Source organism: Photinus pyralis, unplaced genomic scaffold (genome assembly GCF_008802855.1).
Source record: "Photinus pyralis isolate 1611_PpyrPB1 unplaced genomic scaffold, Ppyr1.3 Ppyr1.4_LG1, whole genome shotgun sequence".
Taxonomy (NCBI): domain Eukaryota; kingdom Metazoa; phylum Arthropoda; class Insecta; order Coleoptera; family Lampyridae; genus Photinus; species Photinus pyralis.
The window spans coordinates 4,489,004-4,505,627 of NW_022170249.1; the positions used below are offsets into that span (position 1 = coordinate 4,489,004).

The 16,624-nt window shown below is 35.5% G+C and overlaps 3 protein-coding genes and 1 long non-coding RNA gene across 5 annotated transcripts; 2 read left to right on the top strand and 2 right to left on the bottom strand.

The window, feature by feature from the left end:
* Positions 1-1,616: 1,616 nt before the first annotated feature.
* LOC116166512 lies at positions 1,617-3,395 on the top strand. The gene has a single exon (XM_031481521.1). The coding sequence runs from the start codon at positions 1,617-1,619 to the stop codon at positions 3,393-3,395; it is 1,779 nt and encodes a 592-aa protein (XP_031337381.1).
* Positions 3,396-6,487: 3,092 nt separating this feature from the next.
* LOC116160125 lies at positions 6,488-7,561 on the bottom strand. The gene is made up of 2 exons (XM_031473264.1): positions 7,313-7,561; positions 6,488-7,033 (listed from the first exon to the last, which is right to left on the bottom strand). The coding sequence occupies exons 1-2, from the start codon at positions 7,479-7,481 to the stop codon at positions 6,489-6,491; spliced, it is 714 nt and encodes a 237-aa protein (XP_031329124.1). The 5' UTR covers positions 7,482-7,561; the 3' UTR covers position 6,488.
* A 2,084-nt stretch (positions 7,562-9,645) lies between these two features.
* Positions 9,646-10,720, top strand: LOC116160167. The gene is made up of 2 exons (XM_031473301.1): positions 9,646-10,526; positions 10,558-10,720. Exons 1-2 carry the CDS (start codon positions 9,699-9,701, stop codon positions 10,558-10,560), a joined length of 831 nt encoding a protein of 276 aa, XP_031329161.1. The 5' UTR covers positions 9,646-9,698; the 3' UTR covers positions 10,561-10,720.
* Positions 10,721-12,179: 1,459 nt separating this feature from the next.
* LOC116163002 lies at positions 12,180-13,718 on the bottom strand. Of its 2 annotated transcripts, XR_004143658.1 has the most exons (4): positions 13,479-13,593; positions 13,222-13,423; positions 12,749-13,171; positions 12,180-12,702 (listed from the first exon to the last, which is right to left on the bottom strand). It is a non-coding gene; the product is annotated as an uncharacterized LOC116163002 (long non-coding RNA). The 2 variants fall into 2 exon arrangements; XR_004143657.1 differs by lacking the exon at positions 12,180-12,702 and having other exon boundaries at positions 12,725-13,171; positions 13,479-13,718.
* Positions 13,719-16,624: the final 2,906 nt, after the last annotated feature.

Sequence of the window (16,624 nt, forward strand, 5' to 3'; positions counted from 1 at the left end):
TGTAGGTCCATTACCAACGACAGACGAAGGTAACAAATATCTTTTAACTTTTATAGATCATTTCTCAAAATACGTAGAATTAACACCATTGCCAAATCAAAAAACAGAGTCCATTGCAAAAGCTTTCATAATAAAAGTTATAACTCGTCACGGAACCCCTGAAAAATTATTAACAGATCAAGGAGCAAATTTCATTTCAAATTTAATGAAAGAATTATGTAAAGAATTAGGCATAATAAAATTGCAAACCACAGGTTATCATGCAATGGGAAACGGGGCACTCGAACGAGTACACCGAGATATAAAAAATTTCTTAAGTCATTATGTAAACAAACATCAAACAGATTGGGATCAATTTAGCCCATACTTCGAAATGTCCCATAATTTCACTATTCATAGTTCAACAAATTTTAGTCCTTATTTTTTAATTTATGGTAGAGACCCAAAATTTCCAATAGACAAGACCCTAGAGCCAATTAGGAAAAAATACGACATAGATTCAAATTATTGTTCAGAAGTTTTAACTAGATTAAATATAGCATTTAGAGAAGCCAGAGAAAATAATAAAAAGGCCACAGAAAAATACACAAAACATTACAACAAAAAATCAAAAATTCTCAAATTTAATTTAGGAGACTTAGTTTACGTTTACGAACCAGCAATTCAGGTAGGCACAGCGAAAAAACTACACAAACCATGGACAGGACCATATAGAGTCATAGAAATTTTAAGCGATGTAAACTATAGAGTCAAATTAGTAAACAAAACAAAAGAATTGGTAATTCATAGAAATCGACTAAAGCCATTTTACCAAACCCCAAACCAAAACCAAATATTAACAACACAAAACAGAAAACATTTTAATACATTTGACGAACTTTGGCCACAACCTTACACTAATGATAATTACAATAACGACCCGTCAAACATAGCTTCACACATACTATTAGGACAAAGTAGGTTCCAAAATCAATATACCCCAAGGAGAAATTTTAATAGAATCCCAGACAAGAAAAGAAAGGCTTCACCCTTACACAATTGGAGACCAACAAAAAGAAGAGAAGTATACGGACAGGTTAACAGACAAACTCAAAATTTATTGCGGGAAAATTACAGACAGTTTAGAGATATAAACAATTATGGATCTAGATATTCTCAGGGAGTAAGAAGATCGAATAGAAGGAGATATTAAAATTAAACCACATACCAAAATTCTTTTTCTAATTTTTCAAAATTTCCAAAAATACTATAAAATTAATAAAAAGTATCAACAAAATTCAATTTCATAGTTGAGAGAAAAAAAAAAAAAAAAAGGAGATTCAATACATATTGCGTAAAGGAATACTAGTTATGTACGGAGTGAGCTAACTAGTACCAGTCAAGAACATTTAACAATTTGGATGTTAGAAAACTAATATTGTAAATTACAAACACAATCTAACAACTAACTTGTTATACAAACTAACTAATTTTTATAATAAATAATTATACTTATACTATGTTACTTAAGTCAAATTAATTGTAATTAAATAAGTAGGTACCTATACTTCATCGTTTCATTTTATTATATTTTATTATTTACAGTCAGATTTTAATTACGTTATTCATTATAGAAAATGAAACTACTCTCGGGGATACTAACCTTAAGTGGAATCATAACCTGTGCAGCGCTCATCGCATACGATTGTGAAGACAGCAAGGCAAATATTACGGTAATAGCATTAGGGGATGTTGCACCATGCCCAGATGAAATAGAAGACTACGTAGAAGAAACGGTCAAAATTCAAGTTATACAGAAAAACAAATATACACTACAAAAAGTACAAGCATGTCTGGTAGAAGTACTTAGACACATACACACGTCAGCAGTAGAGAAAGGCCTTTCCAGCTACATACACGCAATAGGAGCGGAGGAATGTCGCACTATGCATCGATACAGAACAATTCAATTATTCAACCAAAATATTGGAAACATTATAATCAACGGCACTATCACAGCAGCAATTACGATAGCTGGAGCACTAAACACAGACAGCACGTGTGAAGGCATCACCTACACGGAAAATGGGTACACATGGAAGAAGGTAGTAATTATGGGAACAATAAAAATAACCACGAGAGAATATTATGCAACAGTCATATTAGAGGAAAATTTAATAAGTTTAACCACGGGAATAACTTGCTCATATCTACAAGCATATTGTATCGACTCAACTTATGGAGAAACAACATGGGACATCAACATAGCTCAGTCATGCGAGGACAAACTCACAGAGCTATATTCAGGGAAAGCACAACAAATTACAAACAAGCAAAACCCATTCGAAAAATTAATCATAGTAGACCAAGAAGAAAAAATTTTCGCCTTTGCACTGAAAAGTAAAGCTATCATATGCGACGCCAATGGATGGTACACGGAACATCCCCAAATCATCATTATCATCAAAACAAATTCGACAACCCAACTTTTGGCAAGAAGCAATCTCATTCCGCAAAATACAAACATGTTCAGCTACATAAACAGCAAACTGTTATACGTCGAACAAAGCAACAAACGAGAAATAAACAAGGTCTACAGGAACACAGCCCACCGACGATGTGAACTCCATAGAGAAATAATAAGGAATCGATTAAGTTTAGCACCACTCACACCAAATTCAATCAGCACACTTATAAAACAAGAACTTGGATATATAGCAGCAAAAATGGGAGAAGTATTATACATCATGAAATGCACACCACGGGTCGTCTACCCAAGGAAAACAGAAACATGTTATCAAGAACTACCAATATGGAACAACAACCAATCCAAATTTATGGCGCCAATTACACACATAATTCAAGCATACGCTCAACCAATCAATTGTAACCGAATAACACCCCCCATATACCTAATTGACGGAACATGGACAGCTATAACACCTGTACACATTGAAAAGAAACCCCCCACATATTTACAAGTAGACGAAGGAAAACCCTTACAACTGGAACCCATCCAACAAATAGGAGAGAGAGGTCTATACACACAAGAGGAAATTACCAAAATTCAGGAGCAACTAACATTTGGAAACGAAAGAGAAGCAGTAGAAAACATAATAATTCGGAAAATCAAAGGCATGGAAACCAACTCAATGGGATACTCAACAGTACAAATTTTCGACATGGAAGAAATGAAACAATTAACTTCATCAATTTTAACACAAATTTATGGTTGGTTCGCAACATTTGGACAATTTTTCTCAGGAATCATTGGCATATATATCGTCATCCGTATCATCAAGTATGTATTTGGAGTCATGTTAAACGGACTCACAATTTACAAAACCTTTGGATTCGGCATACAATTAATAGCAAGCGTTTGGAACACGTTAACTTTATGGTTAGTCCAAAACTAAGCAGAAAAGCAAACAAAAACCTCAGCGGGAAATCCTAATCGCAGAACCACACAATCAATCTATCCAAAACAATCAACCCATTCAAATTAATAATACAAACACCTCACCAACACATTGGACAAACTAAGAAGACAAAGCCAAAACATCATCATCCTCAAGGCCAGCAGATCAAATGGACTACAATTTGAATAATCAGCAGAATAACCAGTGCGTGAGTGAAACGAGTGCGCGGGAAGTCAATTTTCAAAAAATTAGTGTATATATCCGAGAGTAAAGTAAAGAAAAAAAAAAGACATTATAGGGAATTAGAGACAGTACTCAAGGGAAGTTCAGGATATTAGTTAGACTCTTCAAGTCAAAGAATTTTTGTATTTAAAGGATATGTAAACCTAGTTAGTTAAACAAAAGCTTACTGAAGCAAGCTTTTGTTTCCTAAAGGGGGAAGGAGTATAACGCAGGGCCTATAAAGACATTTATAAAAGTAAATTTCGTAACAAGGGAAAAATGCAAAATTGAATGTGGCACAAGTAGAATTAGTCAAGAGGTGTCGATATAGGAAATTGCTTATGAGGCGGTAAAAAGGTTGAGGCACCTCGTGAGCTAGAAAAAAATGAAGTCAGTAGTGATTGGGTTGTTGAACAGAACCGACATGGTAAGTCCCAAAGTTTATTAGTTTTCATTGGTATTGTAAATTGTAATTGGTCCCTGCGTTTCCTATTTCTACCTTGAAAATTTCTTTATGTTGATGTTTTAATACCCCTGTAAACGTTTTGGAAGTTACTTCAATATAGCACAGGTACTCCCTAGCATTCCCTAACGTGCATTATTGAAATCCCTACTCAATAACACCTTTTGCTACCAATACCGAGAGAAACACCCCTTAAGGGTTACAATGGTGGCATAGATGTTACAACATCATTGAAAAGAGTTAAACCAAATATTGGGCCACTATTTTTACTAGACGTGGAACAGTTGCACTCGACAAAGCTGTATCGGCTCCGGTTGAGACACACTGCTCTAACGCAGTTATTTGCTGAAGGGTGAAGTACCACCCTTGTGTAATAGATGTGGTGCCAACTTAACACCTGAGCGCATACTCTGTACCTGTGCAGCGTACCAAATCTCTTTAAAATTAATGTGATATGGGAAACCAATTTTTCTAGTCAGGATTGCTGTCAAAGAATATTAAGATTCATACGGGGTATCGGAATTTTGAATGAACCGTGATAATCTGTGATATTAGTATGTACGTAAATGTCGCCTAGTTCTTGTACGTCTATATCTTTGTCTATAGGGCGATAGGCAAATGGCCTCAGCAGCCGAAGCCTTAGGTGGGGTTTTAGTGGGTATTCCCAGCAAACGGCTTGCAGAGTGTGCATAAGATGCATTTCTCCACTTATACAAAAAAAAAATCCTTTAAATTTAAATACTCATGACAACGTTTTTCATTATTATTTGCAGTTTATCTCAAAATTATATAGCAAATCAGTTTTCACCCGTTCTATTGTCCAGACAGTTGTCGAAGATAGCTTTGAGTTATTAACTCAAGTCATGCAAGACCAAATAAAACCTCTCATTACAAACATGGATGAAGTTGTACAAAATGAAATTTTGAAAAATTCGCTTCCAGCATCTTGAAAATAAAGAGCATTTTCCATTTGGAGCAGACAGTTTTCACATGATTCCGTGAACAACCACAGGAGTGGTATGCCACCGGTATACAGCGTCTTGTGAAGCAGTGGGATGCCTGCTTTTGTAGTAATGGCAATTTTGTTTAGCCTTATATGTAACACCGCTCGAACGTGTATTTATTGAACCTGCCTCGTAACATGCTACCACTACAAACCACAGACCAAGTTAATGAGGCAGAAAATTTGCTTCAAGATGGACCTCATTTCATTGGTGAGTGAGTACCTACAATAATATATATTATCTAAAAATGTTTAATATTAATTCATTTTAGATACGCTTATTGTACGTAGTAGGTGGTGATACATTGCTAAGACTGTAAATCTCATTATGAAGAAGCTATTAAATCATGAGGTTTCGGTTTTATATTCCGGTGTTTGGGAAAAAACATAAACTTCCTTTTTGCACCTTAAAAATGTATCAAGCTGTCCAAGGTATTTTCATGTATAAAAAAATGTGCTAATATCTTGTGCGGCTGATCTTAATCTATGGGACCTGGATTACTAGAAATGCAGAACTATTAGAAAACTTAATAAATTTGTTTATTCTTCATGCATCTACTATTTAGCATTCATTCTTTTGTAGCAAGAATAGTACCTATAGGCATCGAATAAGCACCTTAAAGAAGTATGACGCCCGTGTTAACTGATGAAATAAGAAAATCTCCCCAGGATTCTGTCGTCCCTCTGTTGTGGGGGAAAGTGAACCACAAATTTAAAGCTGGTTACCGACTTCTTTACTTTACTTCTTTAACATTCCAACGTTGCCAGATTTTTGGCAAGCGCTTTGAGTTTGAATAAACTAGATTAAAATATTGAATAAGCTTTTATTCAATGCCAATAACAATATTATGTAAGGGAGGATCAATCTGAAATGTAAAATCATAAGGAACAATAAATAAAGTAAAAAATGTAGTTTAATCTAATAAGAAAACAACAAGAACTGTTCTAAGAAACATTATCTTTACATAATAAACAATCAAACTTTACATAGCTCCATATCGCACTATGTGGGCAAGAGTATCGCAAATCTAAAAAACAAATTAACGAGTAAATCGCTCTGATACAATTTCCGAAAACTACTAATGTGATTTTCTGCCACACAATGAAAGCTATGTAAATCTTTTTTGGTGCAAATGTTACATTTTTACAAACACTTTATGGAACACACCCTAATACGAATTTCTAAGATCATTTCCAAAATTTAGCAATTAGGTTATATGATAGTTTAGCACTATTGCATTTTGTTCTCAAATTTGTGTTGCGTTAGTTTTACTTAAAAATAAAAAGAAATATTTCTCATATTTTTGATATATTTTTATATTTTACAATGCTATTTTAATACAAAATAAATTCATTCTTTTAAAAAATCTTAACTAAAAATGTACATGTTAAAAATTCCAGCTTAATCGTTATCACTTTTGTCTGTTTTCTCATGTGGTAAGTTTTTATAAAACTGGTGATACTGTAATGGTAAGGCCTTTTTGCTACAAAGTTCCATAAGACCATTGTACTTTTTTTTGGAAATCGGCAACGGCCGATCATACGCGCATTTTAATTTGATGTCCTTGAAACTAATCGTTGGTTTTCGTTGACGATGATCAACAAGGATTCGGTTGTAGTATTGTTGGGAGTAATCTGTCTTGAAGAATATTGTTTTTGGATGAGTCTTTTCAAAATGAATAATTTTAATTTGGTTCCAGTTTACCTTTTTTCCATCTACATCAATACTGTAGTTTTTCCCTGTATTGCCACAAAGGACCTTTATATCGTAAACATCTCTCTGTGTAACTTCATAAACCGCATATGGGGGAGACTTTTTCTTGGAGAGTGCTATTAGGGGAATCCACTGAGCAGGTACATTAATTATAGTATTATTGCTTTTAAGCATCCTCTTTTTTTCTTTTTCTATTGTGGAGTGCATACTGTCGCCCTCGTTTTGAGTGTGCCCTGTTATAAGGTATTTATGTGTGATAGAATGAATGTGTTTCCACTTATTTAAGGCATAAAGATAGGTAGCAGCTATAAACTTATTTTTGTTCTGACCACAGCAGTTATCTGAGTAAAATATCATACTATGGTATGTCGTGCAAAAGTTAGACAAAAAATGTAAAACAAAACTACCTATTTCGTTTGCACCTCTCTTAGCGATGGTTTCATCCCACACATAACAATATCCTAGTTTCTTAACAATATTAAAAAATGTTAAATTTAATGTTGACAACTTACTTTTGTAGAAAAAGTCGGAGGTTGTTCCACATGGAGAAGGCAACACTGCTTGCAAATCATATACGGCAACAAGGACAGAAGGATCTAAGCTAGCTGCCTGTATATCCTTTTTCTTTTCCTCGCGGCTTAGATTTTTCTGTTCATGGTGAGTTTTGTACACCCTTTCCATGTCTTCCTTTTCTTTAACAGTAGAATTAATGAAAGCCGTACATAAACTGCACTGGTCCTTTTTAGGACTGTGAAACCCAATATTATACTCGTAATTAAATATACGGGCATAATGAAAGTATTTTACGTAGGGCTTGTTGTCAGTAATGCATTTTTCAGTGTACAATCGATAAAGTGTGCTTAAATTAAGGCTACCGTCAAAGAACTTTCTCTTTGTTTGAGCACGTAAATAGTGAGACTCTACTGTCGGTATTGACTCGATATGTTCTTTAACTCCCGTTACTAGATATTCACTAATTTTATTCTTCTTGGAATGTTTACCCCTATTATCATCTTTAAGAACTCCATTTTTTGTTTTCTTTATTGCGGTTCTTATCATCATGTCACTAATATTGAGGGTTTCATTGAAAAATTTCTTGCAAACTCTAATTTGTTTAGAAGCAACGGAAAAGTGATATGCGTTGTTCTTCTTTCGGTGACTATTTGGCTTTGGGTATCTGTATTTTGGTTCGATAGGTGTAATGTGTCTGAGTATGAACTCCCTTTGTCTAGTAATATCACCCAATTGCCAAAAGGATGTTAAAATGCGCTGACGTTCTTCAGTGGATAGATTTTCGCGGCACTTAAAAGCACATTTTTCATTACAACCACTACCTAACTTTCTTTTTTGCTTGTTTTTTCCAGTGGACGATTTATATTCTTCTCCATGGTTATGCTTGTATTTTCTAATATTTCGTTTCCATTTTTCTGGTTGTTGTTTTTTTTTTCTACTGCATAGGCCCTTCTCACCTTCATCAGTAGCCTCTGAAATTTCTTTCCCCTCACCTTTTTCAATAACTTCCGTATTTGCATCAACAATCCCCTCAATGCCAGTTTCTTCTTGCATTAATTGTGTGCTGCCATTATTATCGAGATTATCATTTCCCTTTTGTACTACTATATCTTGTAATATTTTGATCGTACGTTCTTGTGGAATTTCAGAGTACTCCGTGGAACAGGATGCACTAGGTAACAGTGTGAAGTGTTGTGAATGGGCAAAGAACGGCTGTAAACTTATAAAACCAGCATTTTCATTTTCTATAGCTGTAGACTGCTCATACAACTTCACAGGTGTTAGTTCGGCATATACGGGTTCATACTACATTTACCGCAATGAAGGTATAAGTTTCACTAAATTGAGAAATAAAACTTACCTTTGGACTATCCTGATTGCAAATAGACTCCTTACAGTCGAATGTTCCATCTGGACCCAACTGAAGAACAGAGATATGAGTTGATACAATTTACAATGATAAATAAGCTAGGTACCTTATTTTGGATATCTGAACATTTGCTATTATCGGAGCTCTCCCCCAATTTAGCGTTTAACTCCACAAATTCACTTTCCTTTAGCGCCAAACTTACTAATAATTTCCCGCGAGACATAATTTAAACGTCCTTTATCTTAATAAACATGAACGGAAATGAAATAAAGTTTGAGAAACAAAATGATTTCGTTGCATAAAAAAGGCGCGTTTGAGTTGCGATATTACGTTTACAACGCGCAAGACAAAACACAAGATTAAAAGTATCGTAACTCAAAAGTGATAGTATTGCACAAAACGTCTCTTACTTTTTTTGTGATGCTAAAGTATTTTAAATGCTATATAGGCTTGTTTGAGAACATTTTTAGTTACGATACTTTAACACATCATAGATTACACTTTTTGAGAGGCACTTGCTAGAAAAACAACAAAAAAATTTTTTTTTTTACTTATGATACTCTTGGCACTCAATAAGTCGCCGATATAAGGATCTGGTAATTTTAGGCACATTAATGACTCGGTAATTAATTTTCAGATTTAATGTTAGAATGCGGACTTTCATTATATAAAGTAAATTACTAATTGGTAGGGTGGGTACCATTGAAATAAGCCCTAAGAAGTAGTATACCATTGAATAAGACGGTGCCGGTTTAGTATGCGGTCTACCTTACAGACAGCGGTCTACACCCTATCAATCTGAATGTAGTATGCGGTCTACCCTTTTACATTGGAATATTCGTCAGGTATTTCAAAAAAATAAAGCACATTTCAACCACACTCTTTTTAGTGATCCATGATGATCATTAGACAATCACCCATAATTGCATTTTTGCAATAAATTGCGGTCTGCTATCCCATTAATGGCCCATTATTGCTAATTACAATTACTTAATGGATAAGTATTAAGTAGCCCCATGTATATAAGCTGGTCAAAATCTCCCCATATTTTAGTTCATAACTATCCGTTGCTGCTCGTATTGCTGGCACTCAACATGTTACTTCGCGAATTTTATTTGAACGTGGGGTCTTCGCAAGAGACGGCAACTAATTTTTTGAGACAATATAATCTGTTGGACGCTGTAGAAGATGCTGCAAATTGTCATCGATGTGGCTCGACGATGCAAGAAAAACGAAGAAGAGATCGTGGAGGAGAATTCAGGCCAATATTGCGCTGTCCAAGGAAAGGCTGTCAAACCACACGGTCGGTGCGGAATGGAAATACATTTTTCCATTACAACGATTTAAATGGGAGGATTAACAGTAAGTTGTCGCTGGTCCAAAGATTAGAATTGATCTTTCTTTTCTTATTGGACATTCCAATCGATTCCGTCGTTAGTCTTACCGGTCGTTCCAACGCTACCGTGATCGATTGGTTCAACATGTGTAGAGAGGTATGCAGTTCGATGGTATCATACACTACAAATGGTCGATTAACTGGAACACGTGAAGACCCGGTGCAAATAGATGAAGCCCGTTTTGCCGGTCGCAGAAAATACGGTAGAGGAAGAATGTTGCAGGGCGATGCACCTACAGAATCAGAAGAGTCTGATGATGACATCCACAATAATCGTAACCATGGACGACGTATCGATGGGCCATGGGTGTTTGGTTTGAGGAATATTAACGAAACTCGTTATTTTTATGTGGCAAGACGAGATGCAGAAACATTGCTCCCAATAATTCAAAGAGAAGTTGAAATGGGATCGGTTATCCACTCTGACGAATGGCCTGCATATCGCAGGTTAACATAACTGGGCTATGACCACCAAACAGTAAATCATCAAGAGAACTACGTTAATCCAGAGACTGGAGCTCATACACAGGGAATTGAGCGGAGTTGGCTAGACGCCAAAATAAAAATAATGAAAAAGATGAGAGGAGTGTCCATCCAACATTTCCAGTCCCACTTGGATTATGTTTGTTGGCAGATTTTGAATAAAAACGTATGTTCATGCAAGAATAACTATTTTTTTTTCTCTCTATAATTCAATAATTCAAAATGAATGTTATTTTGATATATCAAAACGATTCGGTTATGGGTAATGGTACCCAAAATTCTTGACGTATATCCGTGTGCGTGCGGTGCGCAAGAACGAACCTACCATGTTTGAACAATAGAAGATACATACAAGACAGACGACATATCGTGCGCGCATAGTTACATTTGTGACAAGACTGGGGCCCCATTTACAACATCGTCAAACCTTAAGGTAGGTGCCAAACCCGATCATAATTGACATCGTTTATTTGTTAATTTGTTATAAATTTTCTACATGTTGGGCAACAGACATTTTTACAGTCCATTAACAATTATTCTTGTTGCACTAACAACGTAGATGATCTGTTTATAAAATTTTTAGACGACATTAGGCAAGTTTATCGCGAATGAATAAGTATATGTAATAATAAAAGTTGACAATGAATATAATGTGTATAGGATGTAATTGTTGATATTGAATACAATTTTCGTAATTCTGATGAGTACTTTTATTTACCTGTAACACCTTTAATATAGTCTAGGAACATACTACATCGCACACTACATTCAATTAGTTGAGGTAGACTGTCAGCAAGATGGTAGACCGCATACTAAATTCAATTTGGATTGGTAGACCGCATACTAAACCGGCACCGGCACAAAACTTAAAAATGGATTTCGCAGGAGCTTAAGTCAAACGTGACGTATAAAAGAAAGATCACTACATCAATAATAAATAATTCAATTTCAATGTTATTATGTCAACAACAAACTACATACATAGATAACAAAAAAAATTGATGCAAATTTCTAATTACATTCGCTTCAATAAAACGGACTAAAGTCTGTCTAAAATTGACGGGAAGTAATAAATTATAAATTGGTGAAATAGAAATAGTATTTTTGTATGGAAGTGCTTCTCTGTCTCTGTCTAACAAGTAAATTTATTACTTCGCGTCAATTTTAGACAGACTATAGGTACCGAAAGACTCGTTGCAAAAACATAAAATAAAATAAAGATACTTTTCGATATAACAAAGAAAAATATGACAACACTAACTCTGATAAACAAGGAAAACAAAGGACCCCTAAGTATAACTGGTTTCCCTGTTTAAAATAGGCATTTTTTACCGCCCGAGGCCAAATATCCTTCAATAGTAATTAACCACTTTGCAGTGTATGCAACACACCTTACACCAATTTCAGGTTTTCCTATGTAGTTATACTTCTTTAAGGTGCTTATTCAACGCTATAGTATCTATTATGACTGATGATGATTACTTCACTCATTGGAAAAATAAAACTCAAAAATTATTAAACTATGTTCGTGATACCAACAAGAAGAAGTCAAGTGATGGATATCGATATTTTTATTCATGTCACAGAACGTATGCTTCTGGACTGGATCCTAATCTAATAAAAGTGAAGTCAAAAGGAAGTGGTACTAATAAAATAGGAGGTGCATGCCCTTCAAGGCTTATTGTAACAATTAGAAATGAAAGGGTTTTCACCATTTTTTATCCTGACGTTGGACACACTTGTGAAGTTGGTGGATTACTACTCGATGAAGAGGATAGAAATAAACTAGCTGGTAACAATATTTTTAAATTCTTATGTAGCAATATTTGATTAAATAACTTAAGGTCCAATCATATCTAAACATATCTATCTAGAAGGGAAAAAATGCAAACGGCTGGATAAGACCATTAATGCTTTAATAAACCTTGTTAGGGACAAAATGTTTGAGCGGATTATTAAATTTTCAAAGTATAAAGTGACTAATAAAATAAAGCGAATTAGAGACGGCCATAATCGTGGAAGTTGCATTCCTTTGGAATTGTTAAAACAGTGTGATGATAAATGGTTAGTGGTGCCTTCACAAGAATCCATTCCAGTCATGACTATGTTTTAGAACACAATAGCGGTGAATGTAAATACTCCTGTGAACTTAAGTGTAGTACCTATATGTAAAATTTGTGTACATACGTTTAGATTTAGTTGTTTGGACAATGTTATAAACTTTAATATTTGTAAACATATTCACGCGGTTTGTATCCACTTTTATAGGCCACCAGATACAGGTTGTGAGAATGAAATTTTTGGTGATGTACAAGAGGGACATGTGTAACGTTTTCTATAAGCAGTTACAGGTTTTATAAATACTGCAAAAGTAATTTAATAGAGGTCAGCATATGAATATGAATGCAATTTTAAAATTTATCTTTTATCTAACATTCTTGACCAAGGGGTCAAGATAGAGACATTTTGAAATAGGGCGAGGCTGGTGGTCAGTTTTTGAGCTGAGTATTTGTTTTAAAATAAACTTTATACCACTGGTGAGTACAATCTCCGATCACTTTTTTATTAAGACCCATTAATCCATAGGCTGCTTCCCTATTTTCTCTTATTCTGAAAAAGAATAACGCATCACAATTGGATAATTAATGAGGTGATCATACTTCCACCTAACGAGCCCATCTGGTAGCGTCGCGTGGAGAAACCCCGGCTTGGACCACCTTTTTGCACTGCCGTATTTGCACCAGTTAAATAGCTCCGAAAACAAGGTCAGACTAAGTTTAATTACTGTTCCGTCGTGAAGCATGTCGGCGACAAGTCTATACCAGCATTAAGCATAGTGGGCAAGGCGATTACCCTTTAGATCTGAAACCAAAATACCTACTCGTTAGCCAGACTCGAGGTTACAAATTGTACTTACCGGTAGGAATCCATAGCTGCACCGCTGCAGGTGTAATCACCCGTTCGACTTTTAACTTAATCTATTTATAATAAATAAAACTTAATTAGCGTAGCACTTCATGCTTGTTTAATTTTTCACTTGCTAAATGATAAATACATTGTGACTACTTTAATGTTTATTAGCACTACCAATACAGCAATTGTTATATACCGGGTAGGTGCTGAGCGATTTGAGTGTTTGGTAATCAGTTTCATAAAGACAAAAGGGAACTGCGTAAGTACCTATTTACCGCATTTAACGTCACTGAGCATTTGTTAACTTACCTAAGATCGCTACCCCAATAAGGCCATATTCCGTTAGCCGTCCAATTTTAATTGTCGAGCGTCAGACTGCAAATCACTTGTGTGAGATCTGTATTTCAAACTATATCCTTGCGAGGTTGTTACCTTATTAGTTACTAACTATTCAAGCCGTGATGTCCCTCCTGTACCTAATTATAAAAAAAATGTCAAAGCCTGTGACTATTGCCTAACTTTAATATACGAACCGTTTAGTGTGACTGGTTAGTTTATTGCCCCAGCCGAGTACCCACGACCCCTGCCTCCTATATTCGAGCTGCCTCCTTTGGCAATTTGTGCCGTTGTTGCACGAGGCAACGTAGGTCACACATCAAGTGAAGATTTTAGATGCTATACAAAATGTTGCAGTTTCCTCAAAAGTTAGTGATAGTGAAATCCAACAAACTATATTCAAAATTAGAGATACTTTTAGGTTTAAATAAGAAGATTAGTTTAGAGACAATCAAAATCGCTTATTGGCAAATAGATAATTTAGATAAGGTCATTAATATTTTTAACAATCCAGCAAAAATAGAATATAATCAACAAGAACAGATCAATGTCCAAGAAAACATTGAACCTCAGATTATATTTTTTGGTTCTCAGAAACGAAAACGGAAAGCTGAAATTTGTTATGCTTTTGGTTCAGAAGAACAAATGATTAAAAGTGCTCTTATGGAAGAAGATGGCAGTGTTATTAACATTAATACAAGCTTTGATCACAAATATACCTCCAATGATGTTTAAATTTATTTTTCATGTGTGTTGTATTACTTATAGCTGGTATATAGGTAGCCTGTAGGCGAATTATTTTATGTAAGCAAGACATTTGTATGCTCACTGATCATCCCATAGTAACATATGTATATCCAGTGCCAAAGCAAAGGATCGATCAGTTAACGTTAAGGGCTCATACCACAATTCAATGTTGTCAGTAGTTAGGATTTTTCCTGCCTTTCCAGAGCTGCTTGTTGATATAAGGTCGCCCGCTGCTACCTGTTTTTAGTTTTAAATTAAATTTAAATTTGTGCTAATGGCAATGAATTGTAAACTGCTAAAGTTATTGTGATCTAAATATGTTTCTCTACGACTATTAAATAATGCTCTGATTCTTGCTGCGTATTGAATTTAATAATAGTATACATTCTTCACACCGTGATTTCTTACAGAGAAATCACTCTCAATTAGGCAATCACATACTTTGATTTTCATAATTCACGGTAGGGGAGACCGGGGTTGGTTGGGCACAGGGGTTGGTTGGTACGATCGGAAAATTCCGGAATCTGGTCGGTGGCAGCCATAATTTTCCGAAGGTCTCGAACAGGCGTTAGTTGACAACAAGCCTCGTTGATGTGCGACGGTTGGTTGTGTGTTAAATTTGGTGTACGTGACTTTCCTACCCGTAAGTAAATATTTGGTACTTCGGAATATTTGTAATATCAGCATTATAATTATATCGTTCATTACAGAGTATATATATTAAGAAATTTGGCGCTCTTTGCTATCATTTTAAAATATCGAAACCTTTTTTAGGTTACTCTGAGCAACAGTTTTGGCATTTTTATCTAAAAATATGAACTGGGGATGGTTGGTACAAACTGTAAGGGGCCGATTGGTACAGTGTACCAACCAACCCCGTCAGAACTATATTTCTATTTTTTTTTCGTTGTGCTTCCAACTGGATTTTTTTAGGCAATCTTCAGTATGCGAACGTTTAAAAGGAAGTCTGAAAGAGGCAAAACTTCGCCAGATGTGATGCTAAGAGCTGTTAGAGCAGTAAAACTCCAAAGACAATCTTTAAGGTCAGCGGCCAGTGACTTCAATATTCCATTTAACACTTTACGAAGATATTGCAGTTTAGGCGACTACGTTTTTGAATATTTTTAATAAGAACAATAAATTTACAATAATATCAAGAAAAACTGAACAATCATTTTAACACGAAAAAAGTCAAACTCGCCATCTTCTTCTCTAACACATGCTCGTGTCGTAGTCCAAGTAACGGTCGCTTCGGCGCACTAATCGTCCGGAGCGGGTTGCCAGGGCCGGACTCCCACAGCTCGGCCCTTCCTGACCTTGCATTGCCTCAATGCAATCCGATTGTTGACCATCAAGGGATTCGTGATTATCGGGGAATTCGTCATCATCAGATTCTTCACTCGTAGTCTCTTCTTCATATAGTACGGAAGAATGGGTAGTAGTGAGTTACTATGCGTGAAAAAGTTTGGCCCCCCATTCAGCATTGTTGTTTGGGTACATTTAACTAATTTTGGAAGGGGGGCCAAACTTTTCGCCCGTAACTTCCGGCTTTATGACGTCATCAAATTGGAGCTTCCGTTACACGGGAATATTGGCGTATCTCCATAACTACTGGTCCGATTCTTGTCATCTTAGGCTCTTTGGAAAGATAATAAAAAACGGAACTATTATATTAGAACACTTCTTTACGCTAAAGACCACCGTTACCAAGATATGAACAAAAAACGTGCCGAGCAGGCAAATTTTAAGTACTTATTGGGAATTAGTGGAGGAATCGTTAGATATAATAGGTAATCATTTATTGAAATGAAATATAGTACATTTTCTACCCTTTTTAACGCGTCTAATTACAAGAACCTTAGATATAATTAAGTACTGTATAATTTCCACGCTAATTTTGAGTACAGTTGCACTTGCAAAGGTCCGTACAGTTCAGTAACTTCTTTTTACAGCTGCATGCTTTGGCACAGGTTCTTTTACAACCGCAGCTGGTCATTTCCCGACAAGCTTTACTAACCGGCGGGGTCGTCATCCACACGGGGAGAAGCCTTTGGTCTTCCTTCCTCC